Raw genomic sequence first — 15,984 nt, 5'->3', positions numbered from 1 at the left:
TTGTTAAACATGAACATTTAAGTGAAAGTGTTTGCTTTTTTAAAAAAAAAGTACTTCATATTCTTTACTAATGTGGAATGGATGCATAGCTGTCGTAGGGGCATAGCTACCTATTATTACAGAATTTATATAGTTATGATTTAATATCTTTATTTTGTTAAAGTAATGGGGGGTTTCATTCTCTTAACTTCATTGTTAAATGAGAAAGAAAACAAACCTAAGAATCATATTGGCCAACAAATGCTGTTCAGTTTCATAATGGGAAGACTACTATATGTAGTAAGATAAAATGTTTGACAAAGTGGCTTATCTCTACCATTAAAATTTAATAAGACGTTTTCAAACATGTCTGTAAATCTTTGGAAAGCTGAAAGTCACAGTTGAAAAGATGTATTTATTGAGGCAATTTGAGAAATTGTAATGAACAAAATGCCATTAATTTGTGCAAATTTTTAATACATATGTTTAAAAACATCAAATAAGAGCAAAGAAAATTTGTTTTGCAAATATTTCTAGAATTTTCTTGTGGAGAGAACAGAGTTAGTTTACTTTGAGTCAGTATGTTTGTCTTTAAGAATATCACCTTATTGAGAATTGCTATTTTATGATATAGTTCTTTATACTGAGAACATTTTGTAACATTGATTATTGGGAATTGTTACATGTAACATTGCTTATTAAAAGGTTCTATTTGTTCCTTTATCAAAAATTTGTTTTATATATCAAAATTGAGAGCAAATTATAGAGAACTTGTTTTTAATATTCAACTTCAAAGAAGTTTGTTACACAGGTCTTAGTTTCTTTTCAAAATTTCAGCTTGCAGTTTCACATTTGTTTTCCATTCAGACCTAAAACTGCCACTTTTAAAAATAGTCAGTTGAAAATATTCTTTACTAATTTCATTTAAGGCAGTGCATATTTTGCATTTTTATTCATACTTTCAAATTATATTTGTTGCTGGAGTTGTGTGTGGTAATTTTTCTGATGGAGATAGTGTGTATCTTCTAGATTATACATTTGTGTATTCTTTATATGTTAACATAGCTGCTCTCTCTTACTTTTGAATCATAAAATTTCCTCCAGGAGGCTTAATATTTGATTCAACATTTCAAATATTTCTCTCTACTTTCAAAAGAACTTAAATCTCTACTTTCAATACTATTATTAAAAAATATTATTTTTATTTCCCTCCTACAAATAGACTTTTCTGCTAATTACTTTTAGTTTTACTTTTGGGTGTTTTGTTTTTTTTTTTTTTTCCTTCCTATTTAAAAAGAGTTGAAACCAGCGTGGCTATATAGGATTCTTGCTTATATCATTAAATAAAAAGCACTATGATATTACTTATTGGTTGTTCTAAAATCAGCTGAAAATGTATCCCATTATTTTTAGTGATTCTTTTTTTCTTTTTTTAAAAGATTTTGGGCATGCAAGAACTGGGGTACAGGCCCTGAGGTGTGGGGGGTAGGGGCTGAAAGGACTCACCAGAGACAGAGTGAGGAGCAGAACAGGCAGATCTACTGAAATACACTGCTAAGGGAGCAGCGGGCAAGACTGGAGAGGTGTGCTGTGCCATGTGGGTAGCTCCCTGGCCAGCTGGGGATAGAACTCATGCTGCAAAGGCTGCAGGTAGTTTCACAGTGCTGTGCTTAACCCCTTGCGCCACCAGGGAGGCCCTGTTTTCAGTGATTCTTAATCTTAACCTTTAATAGTTCATTTTCCCAAGATTAATATCTTCTATAGTGTAAAATCTTAATTGTAATATTAATTATATTAGATTTTTTTCTTTAAAGTAGTAATGTAATAGAAGTAAAATTATGACACCAAACCTTGGAGTGTGTCTCATAGTATTCTGTCTTCAGTTGTGTTATCACATGTGAAACCACTACTGAATACATCTTTCTAAAATTTAATTTTAATCAAAATTCACTATTTTAAAGTGTGACTGTGTCACCCTGTGCCAACAATTTAGTACTGTTGGATTTGGTTTGCGGCTTCGTTTGCTTAATGTGAGAAAGAGAATGTGAGAGAGAGAGAGAGAGAGACAGACAGACAGACAGACAGACATTGAATGATTATACATGGCAAATATTGTTGTATGAGCAAAGCTCCCCACAAACGTTCATAAGAGGAGATACAATATCAACTTAAAGTGACAACGGAGTGAGGAGGAAAATGGATAATTTGATAATTTGTTTACAGTCACAATCAAGAGATTTTTAGTTAAAAACCTCAAATTTCAAAATAAGATACTTATACTCACAGTTGCATTTAAGATAAATGCTAATTTAATTTTCAGGATACCTACAAACTATCCAGCTTTTTCTTCCCATCATTTAAAAATCACTGTTAAATGCACTTCAATAATTTGAAAGGCGCCATCATTGGAATGTTGAAGTACTGAAATACTTGGTCTCTAAAATGCTAACCTGTGAAGTCAGCTTTACTTTTCATCTTTCCAGATGTCCATGTTGTGCACTCATCCCTAAACCTGTGTATCCTTAATACAGCTTTGATTCCCTTTCATTTTAGAGATGCTGACCCTTTTGCATCTATGTGTGCCATTGATAAAGCGCTACTTTAGGATCAAACTAAACATGAAAATTTGAGATCTGTTGGTGTCCATTGCAGCACATTCTTTTTTTTTTTTTTTTTTTTTTTTATAGAGGCATGCTTTATTTATTTGTTTGCTGGTTTGTTTGTTTGTTTTGTTTATACATGCACTGGGTACAGTCAGAAGCGCGGGAGGGTGAGAGAATTCACCAGAGCCAGAGCGGGGAGCAGAGCAGGCAGAAGGACCGAAGTACACTGCTGAGGGGAGCAGCGGGCGGCAGGAGAGGTCTGCACGCCATGTGGGACCCTCCTCTGGTGGCCGGGGAGCAGCCGGGGATCGAACCGGCGCCGCAGAGGCCGCGGGCAGCTTCGCAGCCCAGCGCTTAACCGCTGCGCCACCGGGGAGGCCCGCAGCACATTCTTAAAGGAGAAGGGGCACCTAATAATAATATTTCATATGTTTACTGCCACTTAAGAGATTACAAAATATTTTCACATTTGACAGTAATACTCTAAGGTGAGACAGAATGTTGTTACTCAGCCATTGAAAAGATGAAGTTGAAAGCTAACTTTCTTTAATGGCGCAAGTTCCTGTGTGCTGGGTACTGTGCTAGGTGCTTCATATCCATATTTCTAATCTTTGAAAGTATAAATGGTATCATTACCCTTATTTTCACATAAGGTAATTGGGGCTTGCAAGGCCAATCAGAGGCAGCACCTATTACAGTGGTAGAGAAGATACATAGTGGAGTAGAATAAGGAACTTCTTCATACTTATAATTTGAATATTTAGCACGTGCATTTATTACTTAATAATAAGTTAAATAGGCCACACAAAAAAACCTATGTTAAAATGTGGAATCTCAAATAAAAAACTCTTCTCACTATGTAAACTGATTCTTTTGACTCCTATCTGTCATGTGAATGATAGAGTAGAATTAAAACAAGCTGCCAGCCTAAAGTAGTGACATTAGGAAATGGAGCCAATTGAGGTAACCAGTCATTTTTTAAAATGAAAATTTTTTAATTTATAGAATAGGGATATTAATAGTAGCTAATATTTATATTTTCCAAGCATTTATATTAATATTCTCACTTCATCTTCAAAGCAAACTAGTGAGGTGAGCATTATTATTCTCTCCATTTTTTCAGGTGAGGAAATTGAAGCACAAAGGAATGAGTCAAAGTTCATCATTATCTTAATTGGTGAGAAATCCCCTTCTGACTCCAGGGCTGCATTCTTAATCATTGCAACACCTTTCAAGTTTTGTGAGGATTAAAGGATATTACCAAAGCATTCAGATAATGTACGTCCTCATATTACTAAGTTGAGTTTAATTTATGCCAGTTTTATGACTTCAGAAATACTTTCCCTTTGTAAAGAGAAAGTTAATTTTACAGCATAGGAAAGAGCTCAAATGGTGCAAATATCTAATTCCTTGGTTAGGGAAAACTACTATTAAAGTGCTTGAAACTACTTAAGAGTAAAGATACATGTTTTTGTTTTTTAGGATTGTGAAATATTTCTTCAAATGGCCTTTTCTCAATTGAGAATCCAAAAGGATCATATGTAACAGTGGGTAGTCATGGTAGCTAAGCCAGTCCCCAAAGCTTCCCCATCTAAATATTTTGTTGGCCCCATTTAATTCAAAAAGCTAAATAAATTGTGATTTTTAAAGCTACGTATATTCAATACAGCTAAATACAGTATATTGTTTATATGGATAGAGGCAGCAATAACTCAAAACTACTACTTTTTTCCTGTGTTGATTGTAAATACCAAGCTTTGAAAAAAAGCACATCCAGGTTTTTGCCCACAATTTCAAGCTGTTCAAATCCTGTGCTATCAATTTTTAAATGTAAGTATAGAATCCCCTCTATTGATAAACTATGTAAATTAAACAAAACAAGTGTATGGAAACAAGTAGACTTTTTCTGCTCTAGAATGTGTGTTTGTGGTCCTTTCATCTATTCCGCTCCTAATGCTAGTTCATCTTTTAGCATTTCCCTTTCATTTATTTAGATGGAGCCAAGGAAAAGGGAGTGAGGGGTTTACCATTTTGATTTTAAAATAGATAATATTTATAGAATTCTCTAATCTATAAAATTAGAAATATAGTTATTTAAGTTGTAGAATGAAGAGTATAAAATAGGTCTACAGATAAATTTTTTTAAAGTTACAGATTTATAAGCATTTCATTTTGTAGATTTCATTCTGTAACTATAGGGGGGAAATTATAGCAAAATACACTCAGAGTTTATCAAGTCCAAATTTCTCTGTAAATCTCAAAAATGCACTCCTAGCTTCACTCACTAACCCTTTGTTGAGCAGATTAGGTGAAGCATTGTAATATTTTTGGCATAAAGCTCATACTCAGTAAGTTTTTGCCAAATGCTGACTTTGTGTAATTTTGTTGGGCATCAAAAATACAAAAATTTGTACATTGCCTTTCCAGTTTTCAAAATCTATTTGATAGAAAGCTGCTTAATTGCTAAAAGATCTGTTGCTAGATAAAAGTCGCAAAATTGTGTCAATTTCGCTTGGTAAAGGACACTGTCATTAGGCTTATTTGTGCAAGTCTTCACATTTTAAAATGTCAACTTGTGAAATAAAATGTTTGTAAGGCCCTAGCAAGTGTAACATTGTATCTGTTATGAAGGTTTTAGTGACAAATCAGATTGTTACAAATTTAATGTTACAAAAATGTAAGCGCTGTAAAGATTAAGAAAAATTTTTATTTTTTATTATTCTTTTCATTTTTTACATCATTGTTCATTTTTAAACAATATTTGCTTCCCCCCACCCCCTCAGGTGTAGTCCCCATAGAGTTTCCTTCCCTAATGCACCAGTGCACCATCACCTCAGTCCTGTGCTCCTCCCTCCCTCCCTCTGATCCCTCTCCCTCCTCCTCCCCTGCAGGATGTCTCTGATTTATAATTGTCTGTTTTTGCTTTGTTGTGATTGGTATTATTTTTATTGCATTAATGTCTTATTTGGTTCCCCTATGTTCCTGCTATAAGTGAAACCATCCCATAGTTTTCTTTTTCCTTCTGGCTTATTTCACTGAGCATAATTCCTTCTAGCTCCATCCATGTTGCTGTGAATGGCATGAGTTTATCTTTTTTGATTTCTGAATAATATTCCATTGTGTATATGTACCACATCTTCTTGATCCAGTCATCTATTTTTGGGCATTTGGGTTGTTTCCAGGTTTTACCTATTGTAAATAGTGCTGCAATAAACATAGGTGTACAGGTGTTCTTTAGAATCAATGTTTTTGTGTCCTTTGGGTAGATGCCTACTAGTGGAATTGCCGGGTCGTATGGTAACTCCATCTTTAGCAGGTTGAGGAATCCCCACACAGCTTTCCGTAGTGGTTGGACCAGTTTGCACTCCCAAGGATTAAGAAAAACTAATAGTGGTGGAGAGGGAAACCTTCGTAGCTTGGGTGGAAATTTCATTTGTAACGGGACATATCTGTAGATTTTGCGTTGTATAAAGAAATAAAGATCGTGGGCATTTTTAATAAGAATAGTTGCTAAAGTGTCTAGTGTTTTGCAAGGAAGTTATTGCTTGCTTAAAAAAAAAAAAAGTAAATGCCTTCCACTTGTCTCTTCTACAAAACGCGAAAACAGCCAGCCCAGGGACGCCTTCCGCCGCCGGCCCCTCCAGCGTCTCTCTGGCTGCAGGCGGCTCCTGCTGAGCCTGCGCGGGGTGGAGCCAACGGTGACGCGCCCGTGCGCCGCAAGGCATTGTGGGCAGCTCGGGCCCGCGATTTAGGTGGTTGGAGGCGAGGCGGGGGCGGCCGTTTGTTTTCTCGTGCTCTCCGGCGCGCGCTCCTGCCTCCCCCCGGCGAGCGGCGGGGCGGAGAAGCGGCGGCGGCGGCGGCGCAGCGGCTGTGGCGGCAGCGGCTGTAGCAGCGGACCCTCCCGTCTCCCCTCCGGCGAACCGGTTCCTCCCCCCTCCCTCTCACTGTTTGTTGTGTGTTTGATGTGTTAAAGCAGGAGCGAGAGCCCGAGCAGCGCCATGAGCAACACCACCGTCGTCCCCAGCACCGCAGGCCCGGGCCCCAGCGGCGGGCCCGGCGGCGGCGGCGGCGGCGGCGGCGGCGGCACCGAGGTAATCCAGGTGACCAACGTCTCCCCGAGCGCCAGCTCCGAGCAGATGCGGACCCTCTTCGGGTTCCTGGGCAAGATCGACGAGCTGCGCCTCTTCCCGCCGGAGTGAGTATCGGCCACCATCGCCGCCGCGCTAACTTCTCCCGGCCTCGGCCTGCGCCGGGCCCCGCGCGCCCTGCCCCGGGGCCCGCGCCGCGGCCTCGGCGTCGCGGACCCAGGGCTTTTCCCTCCTCGATTGCGCCAACGTGGTCGTTCTTTTTGGGTCTCTTAAAGCAGAGCAAGCTGCACTTTATGTGCTTTGTGTGTAAGCTGTTTCTTTAAGACTATCAAGTGTTTGCCTTCCTCGAAAAACAACAAAATAATTCATTCCTGTGTCTGATGTTGAGCTCTGGCTGTGCACTCGCTGCTAAGCAGTGGTGGCGATTCTGGCTTCACGGGTATCGTTCAGGACTAATACACTTTTTGACCGCTTAGTTAACGAGCGTGAATACTTAGCTTCTATAATGATAAAAATGGAATAGAACTGAAACCTAGGGTTTTGAGACAGGATGTTAAATTTGACAGGATGTTAAATATTTCACTTGGAGTGTATTTTTTTTTTATCTTACATTCTTTATTGCAAAAGTGTAAAATGAGTGAATTAATTATAAGGAAAAAATAAAGTGGCTATTCAGTAAGGTAAGGTGTAATAAATATTAGAACAAACATTTGAAATAAAACAACCCTGTGCTCTTTGGGAAGACTGGTGAAAGTGAAAATTCACATGTAATTTCGGAAAATACTCAGTACCCATAGTATGTTTTGAGTTTTATGACATCACGTGAGTGCTAAACAGGAAATTGGAATGCTCAAGGAATCTACTGTTGTGATGTGTGTAATAAATCATTAATCTATGTACATTTCTGTTCAGTTGATCATAATGAGGTATTAAGTTTGACCATATTTTATCACAGTCTGAAAATATTTTCAGATGCTTGTGTAAAAAATGTAGGATTTTTGGAGCACATGTTTGTTGTAGCTATTTTCAACAGAAATTTGATTTTGACAATGAAGAATAAATAGCTTTCATAGTATGAATGTAATAGACTGCTGTTATTCAATTTTCTCACAACATCCTGTTAAGTTGTTTGTGGAATTAACCGTAAAATGGCAGAAAATCAGAGTGACTTTTTGTTATCGTGAGATTCTGGATTTATTTAGACAATAATTTAGTGTTTTGCAGAAACACTAGTATCTATTCTTTTATAGTTGCTAGCTTTAAAATGTTTTTGCTTATTCTTTTAAAATGTTCTTTTTATGATGCATTTATAAAAAGTTGACAGAGAAGTATAGGCAGTTTACTTCCTCATTTACTCAGTGTGCAAGTAGTACCTTCTTAGAGGGAGTCATAATGGAGCAAATCTGGCATTTTTAGCTTTGTAATCAAAGGGAAAGTTCTATCATAAATGATGTCCACCAGATAACGTTATGTAGGGTTCTGTGCATTAAGGGAAAAGAGGATAAATATTGTGTTGGGAAAAGAGGCTAAATATTGACACACTTTTGCTCTTTTGACTCCTTCCTGTATGTTCTCACATACATATCATTTTTCTTATCAAAAGCTATACAAGATTACAGTATAGTTAATCTTATAATTTTACTGGGCTTCCTAATTTCAATAGTACTTATATAGATGCCTATTATAATTTGATACTGAGTTTTTACTCTTGAGAATTCTTTATTGTCAATTTAAACACACTGCAGTATGCAGCAGTAGACTTATTAGGGATAACTGGCCATGGGGTTTTAGATTATATAATTGTCTAGCATAAACATACTTGTCTAGTCATTTTTTATGGTGTGCTGGAGTTCTTTTCCCCTAGATAGTCCCCTGATGTGCCTGCTTTCTTAGATTGCTCAAATGTCAAATCAGAGTAGTCCCTGATTATAATATGTAAAAATACCCTTGTTCTTTGCCTTCTCTGTTCTGTTTACCTATTGTTTTTCTATAGCACCTATTACCCACTGACAGGTTAAGTTTAGCTTACGGCCCCTCTAGAATAGAGAGCCCTTGAGGACATCCTCATCACCTAGGGCACATTTTTTAAGTACGTGGGAGTGTACATTAGCCCACACCTACTGAAATTCTAAATTCAGTTTTAAGTGCCTGTAGAGGAGGGAGGATCCTGGGATTATATCAGACGTTTCACACAGATTTTGTCAGACAGACTCTTAGAGAAGATTTCCTTTATTTGATTATTGAAAATCTGTTTATATCTTGGTTCCTTTTAAGCAACAGAAAATGCTGACCTGTGATTTCATCCAGTGATACACTGTTGTCTTCACACTGAACAGTATTCTAACCCTTCACTTCTTCTATAGTTATTAAAAAACATCTATCCAATGCAGTTTTTTTAAAGTTACTTTGAGTCTGTTTTCCCTAAAATGCGTGTTTGAAATTCAGTATTGTCTAAGTGTCTATTTTATGCTAAGTATGTTTTATCATGCTTTGTCCTTGAGTGGGCTGAAATTCACATAGGTTGTTTTATATACCCTAGCCACTCTGTAAGTATCAAAACTCAATGTTGTGATTTTTTTCTTTGCCACTGGATCAGGAATTCCTTGATTTAGCCAAGCAACTTGTGAGTGGTTTCATTCTTTCATACTGATTGTTGATATTCTTCAAATGTTTGGTTTTCATGGGATTTCAGAGTAGAGACTATAACTGGAGGTGTGAATTAGATGAAGACCCCAGTGAAAGCATATGTCAAAGTTATGCACTGCTTCGCAGCTACTGAAACACTACAGATAAGTTTAAAATCATAAGTAGCTTTTTAGTGACCAAAAATACTTTGATGATCATATAATTATGAGGAACTCGGTATAGTTAGGTAAGGGAAAGAACTTAGTTTGCCTTAAAAATTTTTGTTTTAAATATATGCAGCATTTTACTTTACTTCAGAACTGAAAAGGAACATAATGAGAAGAGGGCATGTGAGATCAAGAGAGTCAAGTTTTCAGATGAATGTTCACGTTTGTTACACACTTGTTAATGGGGCAGGGGGCAGCTTCAGAGATTTGTCAGTGGCCTAAACCAGAAGTTCGCGTACTTCCTTTCATGAGCACAGATATCAGTTGAGGATCTTGTTAAGAATCAGAGCCCCCCCCTTTAAAAGGGAGTCTCAAATTCTTTGGGCTTGAAATGAAACATTGAAATCGTGAGTTTTCTATGTACATACCAGAAGATTCTGAAACAACCCTTAGAGGAAACAAAGAAATATTAGAAATGGTACCACCATTCTGAGGTGAAGGGCAAAAGCTTCCTATGGAGCTCACTTTTCCCCTATATTGTTCCACAATTCTATTGCTCTGCCTCATCATATTCTTAAAGATAAGAAGTGAAATAATCATATTTTCAGAAGTGGCATTTGCACATACTATTTAGCCGTGTGTCTTTCATTAATAAATTTTAACACTGGCCTTGAGAATACAATTGTGGGACCAAATAGCTATGACTTTAAACCCTTAAACAAGGCCATTTGAAGTCAGGAGAGATAAATTATTTGCCCTTAAACTTGTCTTTAACTGTCCCTGTCTTTTCCATGGTATTTAAATTATGGTATTTAAGTAAATCTTATTTTATCCTTACCAACTCTTTTTTTTTTTAATCCTTACCAACTCTTAACAGGTTTGCTATAGCCAAATTATACCAGTATTATGACATGAGTGGGTAGGGGAAAAAAATGAATCATTTAAAAGTTGCCAGTAAATGGAAAAGCTTTGTGAAGTTGTAGGTGGCACTTTGTAATTTTTTTTAATTAATTTATTTATTTATTTATACAAGCACTGGGTACAGTCAGAAGTGTGGGAGGGTGAGCGAGCGAACTTACCAGAGCGGGGAGCAGAGCAGGCAGAAGGACCGAAGTACACTGCTGAGGGGAGCAGCGGGCGGCAGGAGAGGTCTGCGCACCATCTGGGACCCTCCTCCGGTGACCGGGGAGCAGCCAGGGATTGAACCGGTGCTGCAGAGGCTGTGGGCAGCTTCGCAACCCAGTGCTCAACCGCTGCGCCGCCGGGGAGGCCCGGCACTTTGTAATTTTTAAAGAACTATTTATAATCTTTAAGGACCTCATATTTGATAGGGTTCCCCCCCCTTTTATTCAGATGACAGTAAATGATAGCAAAGAAATGAAAAGGTCATTGTATATGAAATGTTGTTGCTACTGTTTCCCAAGGCACTGTGTTAGTTGTTAGGAACAAATGATAGCATTTAAAGAATTTTTCAATTTAGTGGTAAAAATATGGATGTCAGAACAAGAAATAGATGCTTTAGCCCTACAACTGCTAAAATGACATTCTTTACACTACTTTGGCTGCAACCTTGTTAGATTTTATCAGTAAATTTTCACATTTAAAAATAATGTATCCTGGGCCTCTCCCGTGGTGCAGCGGTTGAGCGCTAGGCTGCAAAGCTGCCCACAGCCTCTGCAGCCGCCAGTTTGATCCCTCCGGCTAGGGTCCCACATGGTGCGCAGACCTCTCCTGCCGCGCCCGCTGCTCCCCTCAGGAGTGTACTTCGTCAGTCTGCCTGTTCTGCTCTCCGCTCTGGCTCTGGTGAATTCTCTCACCCTCGGGTGCTTCTGACTGTACCCGGTGCTTGTATAAATAAATCTTTAAAAAAGAAAAAATTCTTTAAAAATAAATAATGTATCCTTTCCAAAACTTTTACAGGTAACTGTCTAAAATACCTTAAAGATGGCTTAAATACCTTTGGATATTGTCAGTTTTGCTTTAAATCAAGGTTAGGTTCTGCTTAGTATGGGTAATGCCTTTATGGAATTTACATTTAGAAGTTATAATGAGTTTGAGTTTTCATATTAGTCCTCAAATTATGAGTTTTTATTTCTTGTTAGTGTCAAATCATTTAAAAAAAAAAAAAAACCTTTAAACCACACAGTACTTAATCTCTGAAATACCTGATGTAGCCAAATATGGTATAATTACCACATGGATATCTCTTTCAATAAAAAATTAAAAATAAGCTCTGTTTTAATAACATTCAAATATTACAGGATTTCCCTTTTTATTGAGTCTTAGGATGTCATTGACTTCTTTTTTTTTTTTTTTTTTTTTAATAGAGGCATGCTTTATTTATTTATTTTATTTGTTTGTTTGTTTTGTTTATACATGCACTGGGTACAGTCAGAAGCGCGGGAGGGTGAGAGAATTCACCAGAGCCAGAGTGGGGAGCAGAGCAGGCAGAAGGACCGAAGTACACTGCTGAGGGGAGCAGCGGGCGGCAGGAGAGGTTTGCACGCCATGTGGGACCCTCCTCCGGTGGCCAGGAAGCAGCCGGGGATCGAACCAGCGCCACAGAGGCCGCGGGCAGCTTCGCAACCCAGCGCTCAACCGCTGCGCCACCGGGGAGGCCCTGTCATTGACTTCTTAAGATAAATCCTGGTTCTTTGTGCATATTAAAACTGTCTGGAAAAATTAAAGAAGGCACTCAATTCATCAGAGATCTTGATTTAATTGATGTGAACTAAAGAGCATGGATTTTATTTTTCCCTCCAAAAAGATCCTCATGTTTAACTGGGGATAGTGTGATTACTGCTACCTTAGGGAACTGGTTATCAAGTAACCTGGGGCTAGGGAGCAGCCCATGCTTTATTAAATCTCTTCCTCACAGAGTGATCTCATGGCAGAAATTTGAACCACCTTATAGAAGAAAAAAAGAAAAGCTGTTGCTTCCTATGTAATCTAGCCTCTGTTGCCATAACTTGGCATTTTAGCATTTGTTTCATTTTACTGAGAAGTCATTTCACTAAAGGAAGTGACTCTGACTTACTGAAATATTGCACAGTAGTTCTGGGGCCTCGGGGTAAGGTACTATTTCCCTGTGTGCTTAAGAGATTTTTTTTTTTCCTGAAAGTTACCTAAGCCAGAAAGCCTGAATTATTTGTAATACCTAAAAGTTCTTACATGTACAACATAAAACATTTAGTAGGCAGGTCAGGAAAACTCATTAAATGATATTCAGATAGTTGTATTTTCCTATAATGTTGTTTGTATCCAAAGTGGAAAATTTCACCTGAAAAGTTTTCTAAGCCAGAACTTGTAACCTTTATTTAAAAATAAATGGTATGGGAAGAAAATGTTGGCACTTTGATATGCTCAGAGTTGAGGCTTTAGTTTCAAACTGTTTTTAACTCAAGGCACTGTAATTTTAAAGTGATTTTTTTTTTTTTAACTCTGCAAATTGTATTTGAGTTCAGTAGGTAGTTCTTTATTAAAAATGCTGTTTTCTTTTGCACTTATTAATATATGTACAGTTAGGTATTTGTATCTGCCTAGTTCACGTTTTGAGTGCATGTTGATTTGTGAATCATACATTTGTGTTTTAGCTGATATTTATCTCTGTCGCTTTTTTTTAGTGATTCACCTTTGCCAGTTTCATCCCGTGTCTGCTTTGTTAAGTTCCATGATCCAGACTCAGCAGTTGTGGCACAGCATCTGACAAACACTGTATTCGTTGACAGAGCTTTGATAGTCGTACCATATGCAGAAGGTTTGTGCTTTGTTTAACTACCTATTGGGCATCCTATGATGACCATCTACCTCAGCATAGTTTTAGAGTGAGCATTAGTAGCATGTTAAAAATCTAAGTTATTAACATTTTGAAACCCTTGTTATACTGTAGTCCACATTAATTCTAAAAATTAGAAATTGGATGTTTTTATAAGACTTTAGCCTTTTGCATTCTTTTAAAATTTAAAAGTTTTAAGTTCAATAAAATTATCTCCCTGCTTGTAATTCCTTAAGACATCTACTTAGTTACTTAGCTAATTTAATGTTGAGTTTTATTGAAAAAGTCCTTGAAGGTGAATGGTTTACTCCATGCACAAATACTAGAAATTTTAAAATAAATGCATGATTTTATATCTTTCTTTGGATAAGTAACTAGGTTAGTTCTGTTTCCTTAGTGCTTCCACTCACTGGTAACTTTAAAAAAAAAAAAAAAAAAAAAGCCCACATTGAATTCCAGTATACCAAGGGTTTGCAATGGTTTTGGTTTTTATGAAGTTCAAGATTTCCTGTAGTTTAGGTGCCAGATGGGCACTGGGTGTTTTGTTTTTTATGCCAGATTTTCTTGTTCATTCTTGCTATATTTTCTAGAATATCTCTAAATAATAAATTCTTCTCTCTGTTATTTGTGTGTGTGATTTTTGTAGTGGAGAAGGCAAATGCAAAACTCTTCCAGATGACTGAAAAACAGTGGGTCCTCTGCAGCTACAGGGGATTCTAGACATTAACTAAAGGCCAGCAAGCACTCAAGTCCCCCAAGTGTTTTCCTGGTGTAACCATTTGTTAACTACATTTTCTCTTTTTACATTTTAGGCTGTTAAAGTAAATAATGAGCAGGGTTTGGGGATCTAAAAAAGCCACTGTGACAAGCAAGACAGCACTATTTTAATTCCATTTTGTAATTTTCTAAGGCATATTTTATAATTAGTTTGTTCCCATTGTACTGCTACTTTATTTGCTTTTTGGTAATTATAAATTTTAATCAAAGAAATCACTGAAATATGATAGAATTACTGGATTTAAGTTACAATTTGACATATATGCTGACCAGGATTTAAATGCTTCACCCTTTCCTTAATGAATTGGTCAGTGGAAACAATCTCGGTATTGTTGATTTTACATGCTCTCTTAGATCTTTGAATACCAATGTGAACATTTACACTATACCTTGTAAACGTTGTGAAATGTCTAGTCCATAAAACTCAAAATAATTAATTTTGTGGTTTTCAAAAGAAATTGAAGTGCATCCATAGATGGGTTAAGGCATGTTATATAACAGTACGTTTATCTCATGAATTAAAGTATGAGCCCAAATTTGTTTTTTAAAATATATATATGTGTGTATATATGCTGATGAACTTTTGAGTTAGTGTGTTTTGGTTAAGCAATTTCTTTTATGTCAGTGTGCCTGTTGTACAATAAGATTTTATCACCAAGAGAAAATTTTCAGAATTCAGATTTAGGATACTATCGTAAAATAGATGATAGTGTTTGGAAAAGGGGTCAAATCATGTGAGTAATATGCAAAACATTTAACTAGTTTTTAACTTAAAAGAATTCTTATTGCCTAAGTAATAATATAGTTCCCAGACCCTGAACATAATACAGTATATCATATAACTGGATTTCATAACTATTTTTAGACCATGGTAATTTTTTGGGTCTGTTTTGGAAGTGAAATATTTGGGAGTTTTTTATAGACAGAATTACAAGATATTAGTCCCAAAGTTTGTTTTTAGTGTATTTGACTGCTAGTATGGTATGCTGTATTAATGTTATTTCCACTAAATAACTGGGGTATTCAATCCCTTTGGCACCATTCACCCTGGTTTTAGCTTTCACACTTTGGTGTTGGCTCTTGGTCAGTGTTTTAGAACAATAGACACAAAGTTTACGGTAAGGAATAGTCTTAATTGCTAAAACTTAGCTGGATTTGGAAGGAACTCTTAATAGTAATGGATCTGGGGGTTATTTAGGTTCCTTGGTTAATGTTTGTTTCTTTTGTCTGTTTCTTTTTCTTTCATTTCTACACATTCATGCAGTATTTCATGGTTCTATCAAAGCAGCAGTAAAAAAAATACTCTTGACGCATGAAAATTAACTGGTGAGGGGCCTCATTGCTATTTTTAAATTGTAGTTTTATTTTTAAATAGTCTTTTTTTAATCAGAGGATCAGATGCATGACTTTTTTTTAATGGATGCAGATCTTCTATCAGGTGTCTCACAATAAATTCAAGAGGATTTTAGTTTGCCAGTTATGTTGCAAATGCACTAATTTGAGTAAGATGTTGATACTTAATATTATCCTCTTGAGATATAATTTTGCATGCAAATTATCCCATAATCTCTGTAGGTTTGTTAATATTGATGCATTAATGCCCTATATCTAAATGATCTTCTCCCTCCCTCCATAACTCTTGGTATCTAAATTGATGACAGCTCTGACACAAGCAAGATAACAGTGCTGTGTAGTATACATTTGTTTATATTATCGGCACTTCTCAGTATAGGTGGAAGGAACCATTACCTTTATTTAACAGTGGTTTTTCTTTTTTGTTGTTGTGTTTTACAGTTCTTTTCCCTGGTTCAGCCTGAACTATATACCAGGCCCTGCTGAAAATACCACCCAACAGTTTTCTTCTGCAGCTTATCCAGTTTCTCTTAAGTGCCCTGTACATATTGTATGTTTTATGATGAGATGCAGTTTCTTAATATGTATTACAGAAATACTACTGGTATTTGCAAATA

The 15,984-nt window shown here is 36.8% G+C and overlaps 1 protein-coding gene across 8 annotated transcripts in view; it reads left to right on the top strand.

Moving 5' to 3' along the window:
- Positions 1–15,984, top strand: part of SRSF11 (serine and arginine rich splicing factor 11) — a 39,366-nt gene that overhangs the window by 2,162 nt on the left and 21,220 nt on the right. For 3 of the 8 annotated variants that reach the window (XM_037501159.1, XM_037501157.2, XM_054691825.1), the window contains exons 2-3: positions 6,559–6,777; positions 13,086–13,219. In XM_037501159.1, the coding sequence (XP_037357056.1) occupies positions 6,581–6,777; positions 13,086–13,219 (331 nt within the window). In that variant the 5' untranslated portion in view covers positions 6,559–6,580. Of the gene's footprint in view, positions 1–3,741; positions 3,760–3,843; positions 3,861–6,555; positions 6,778–13,085; positions 13,220–15,984 lie in introns of those variants that run through there. The other 5 variants (XM_054691823.1, XM_054691822.1, XM_037501160.2 and 2 more) reach the window with 3 other exon arrangements.

This window comes from Talpa occidentalis, unplaced genomic scaffold (genome assembly GCF_014898055.3).
Source record: "Talpa occidentalis isolate TD23 unplaced genomic scaffold, MPIMG_talOcc4v2.1 talOcc4.9, whole genome shotgun sequence".
Classification (NCBI taxonomy): Eukaryota; Metazoa; Chordata; class Mammalia; order Eulipotyphla; family Talpidae; genus Talpa; species Talpa occidentalis.
Note: the sequence above shows the minus strand (reverse complement) of the source record. Positions and strands in the feature narration are given on the sequence as shown.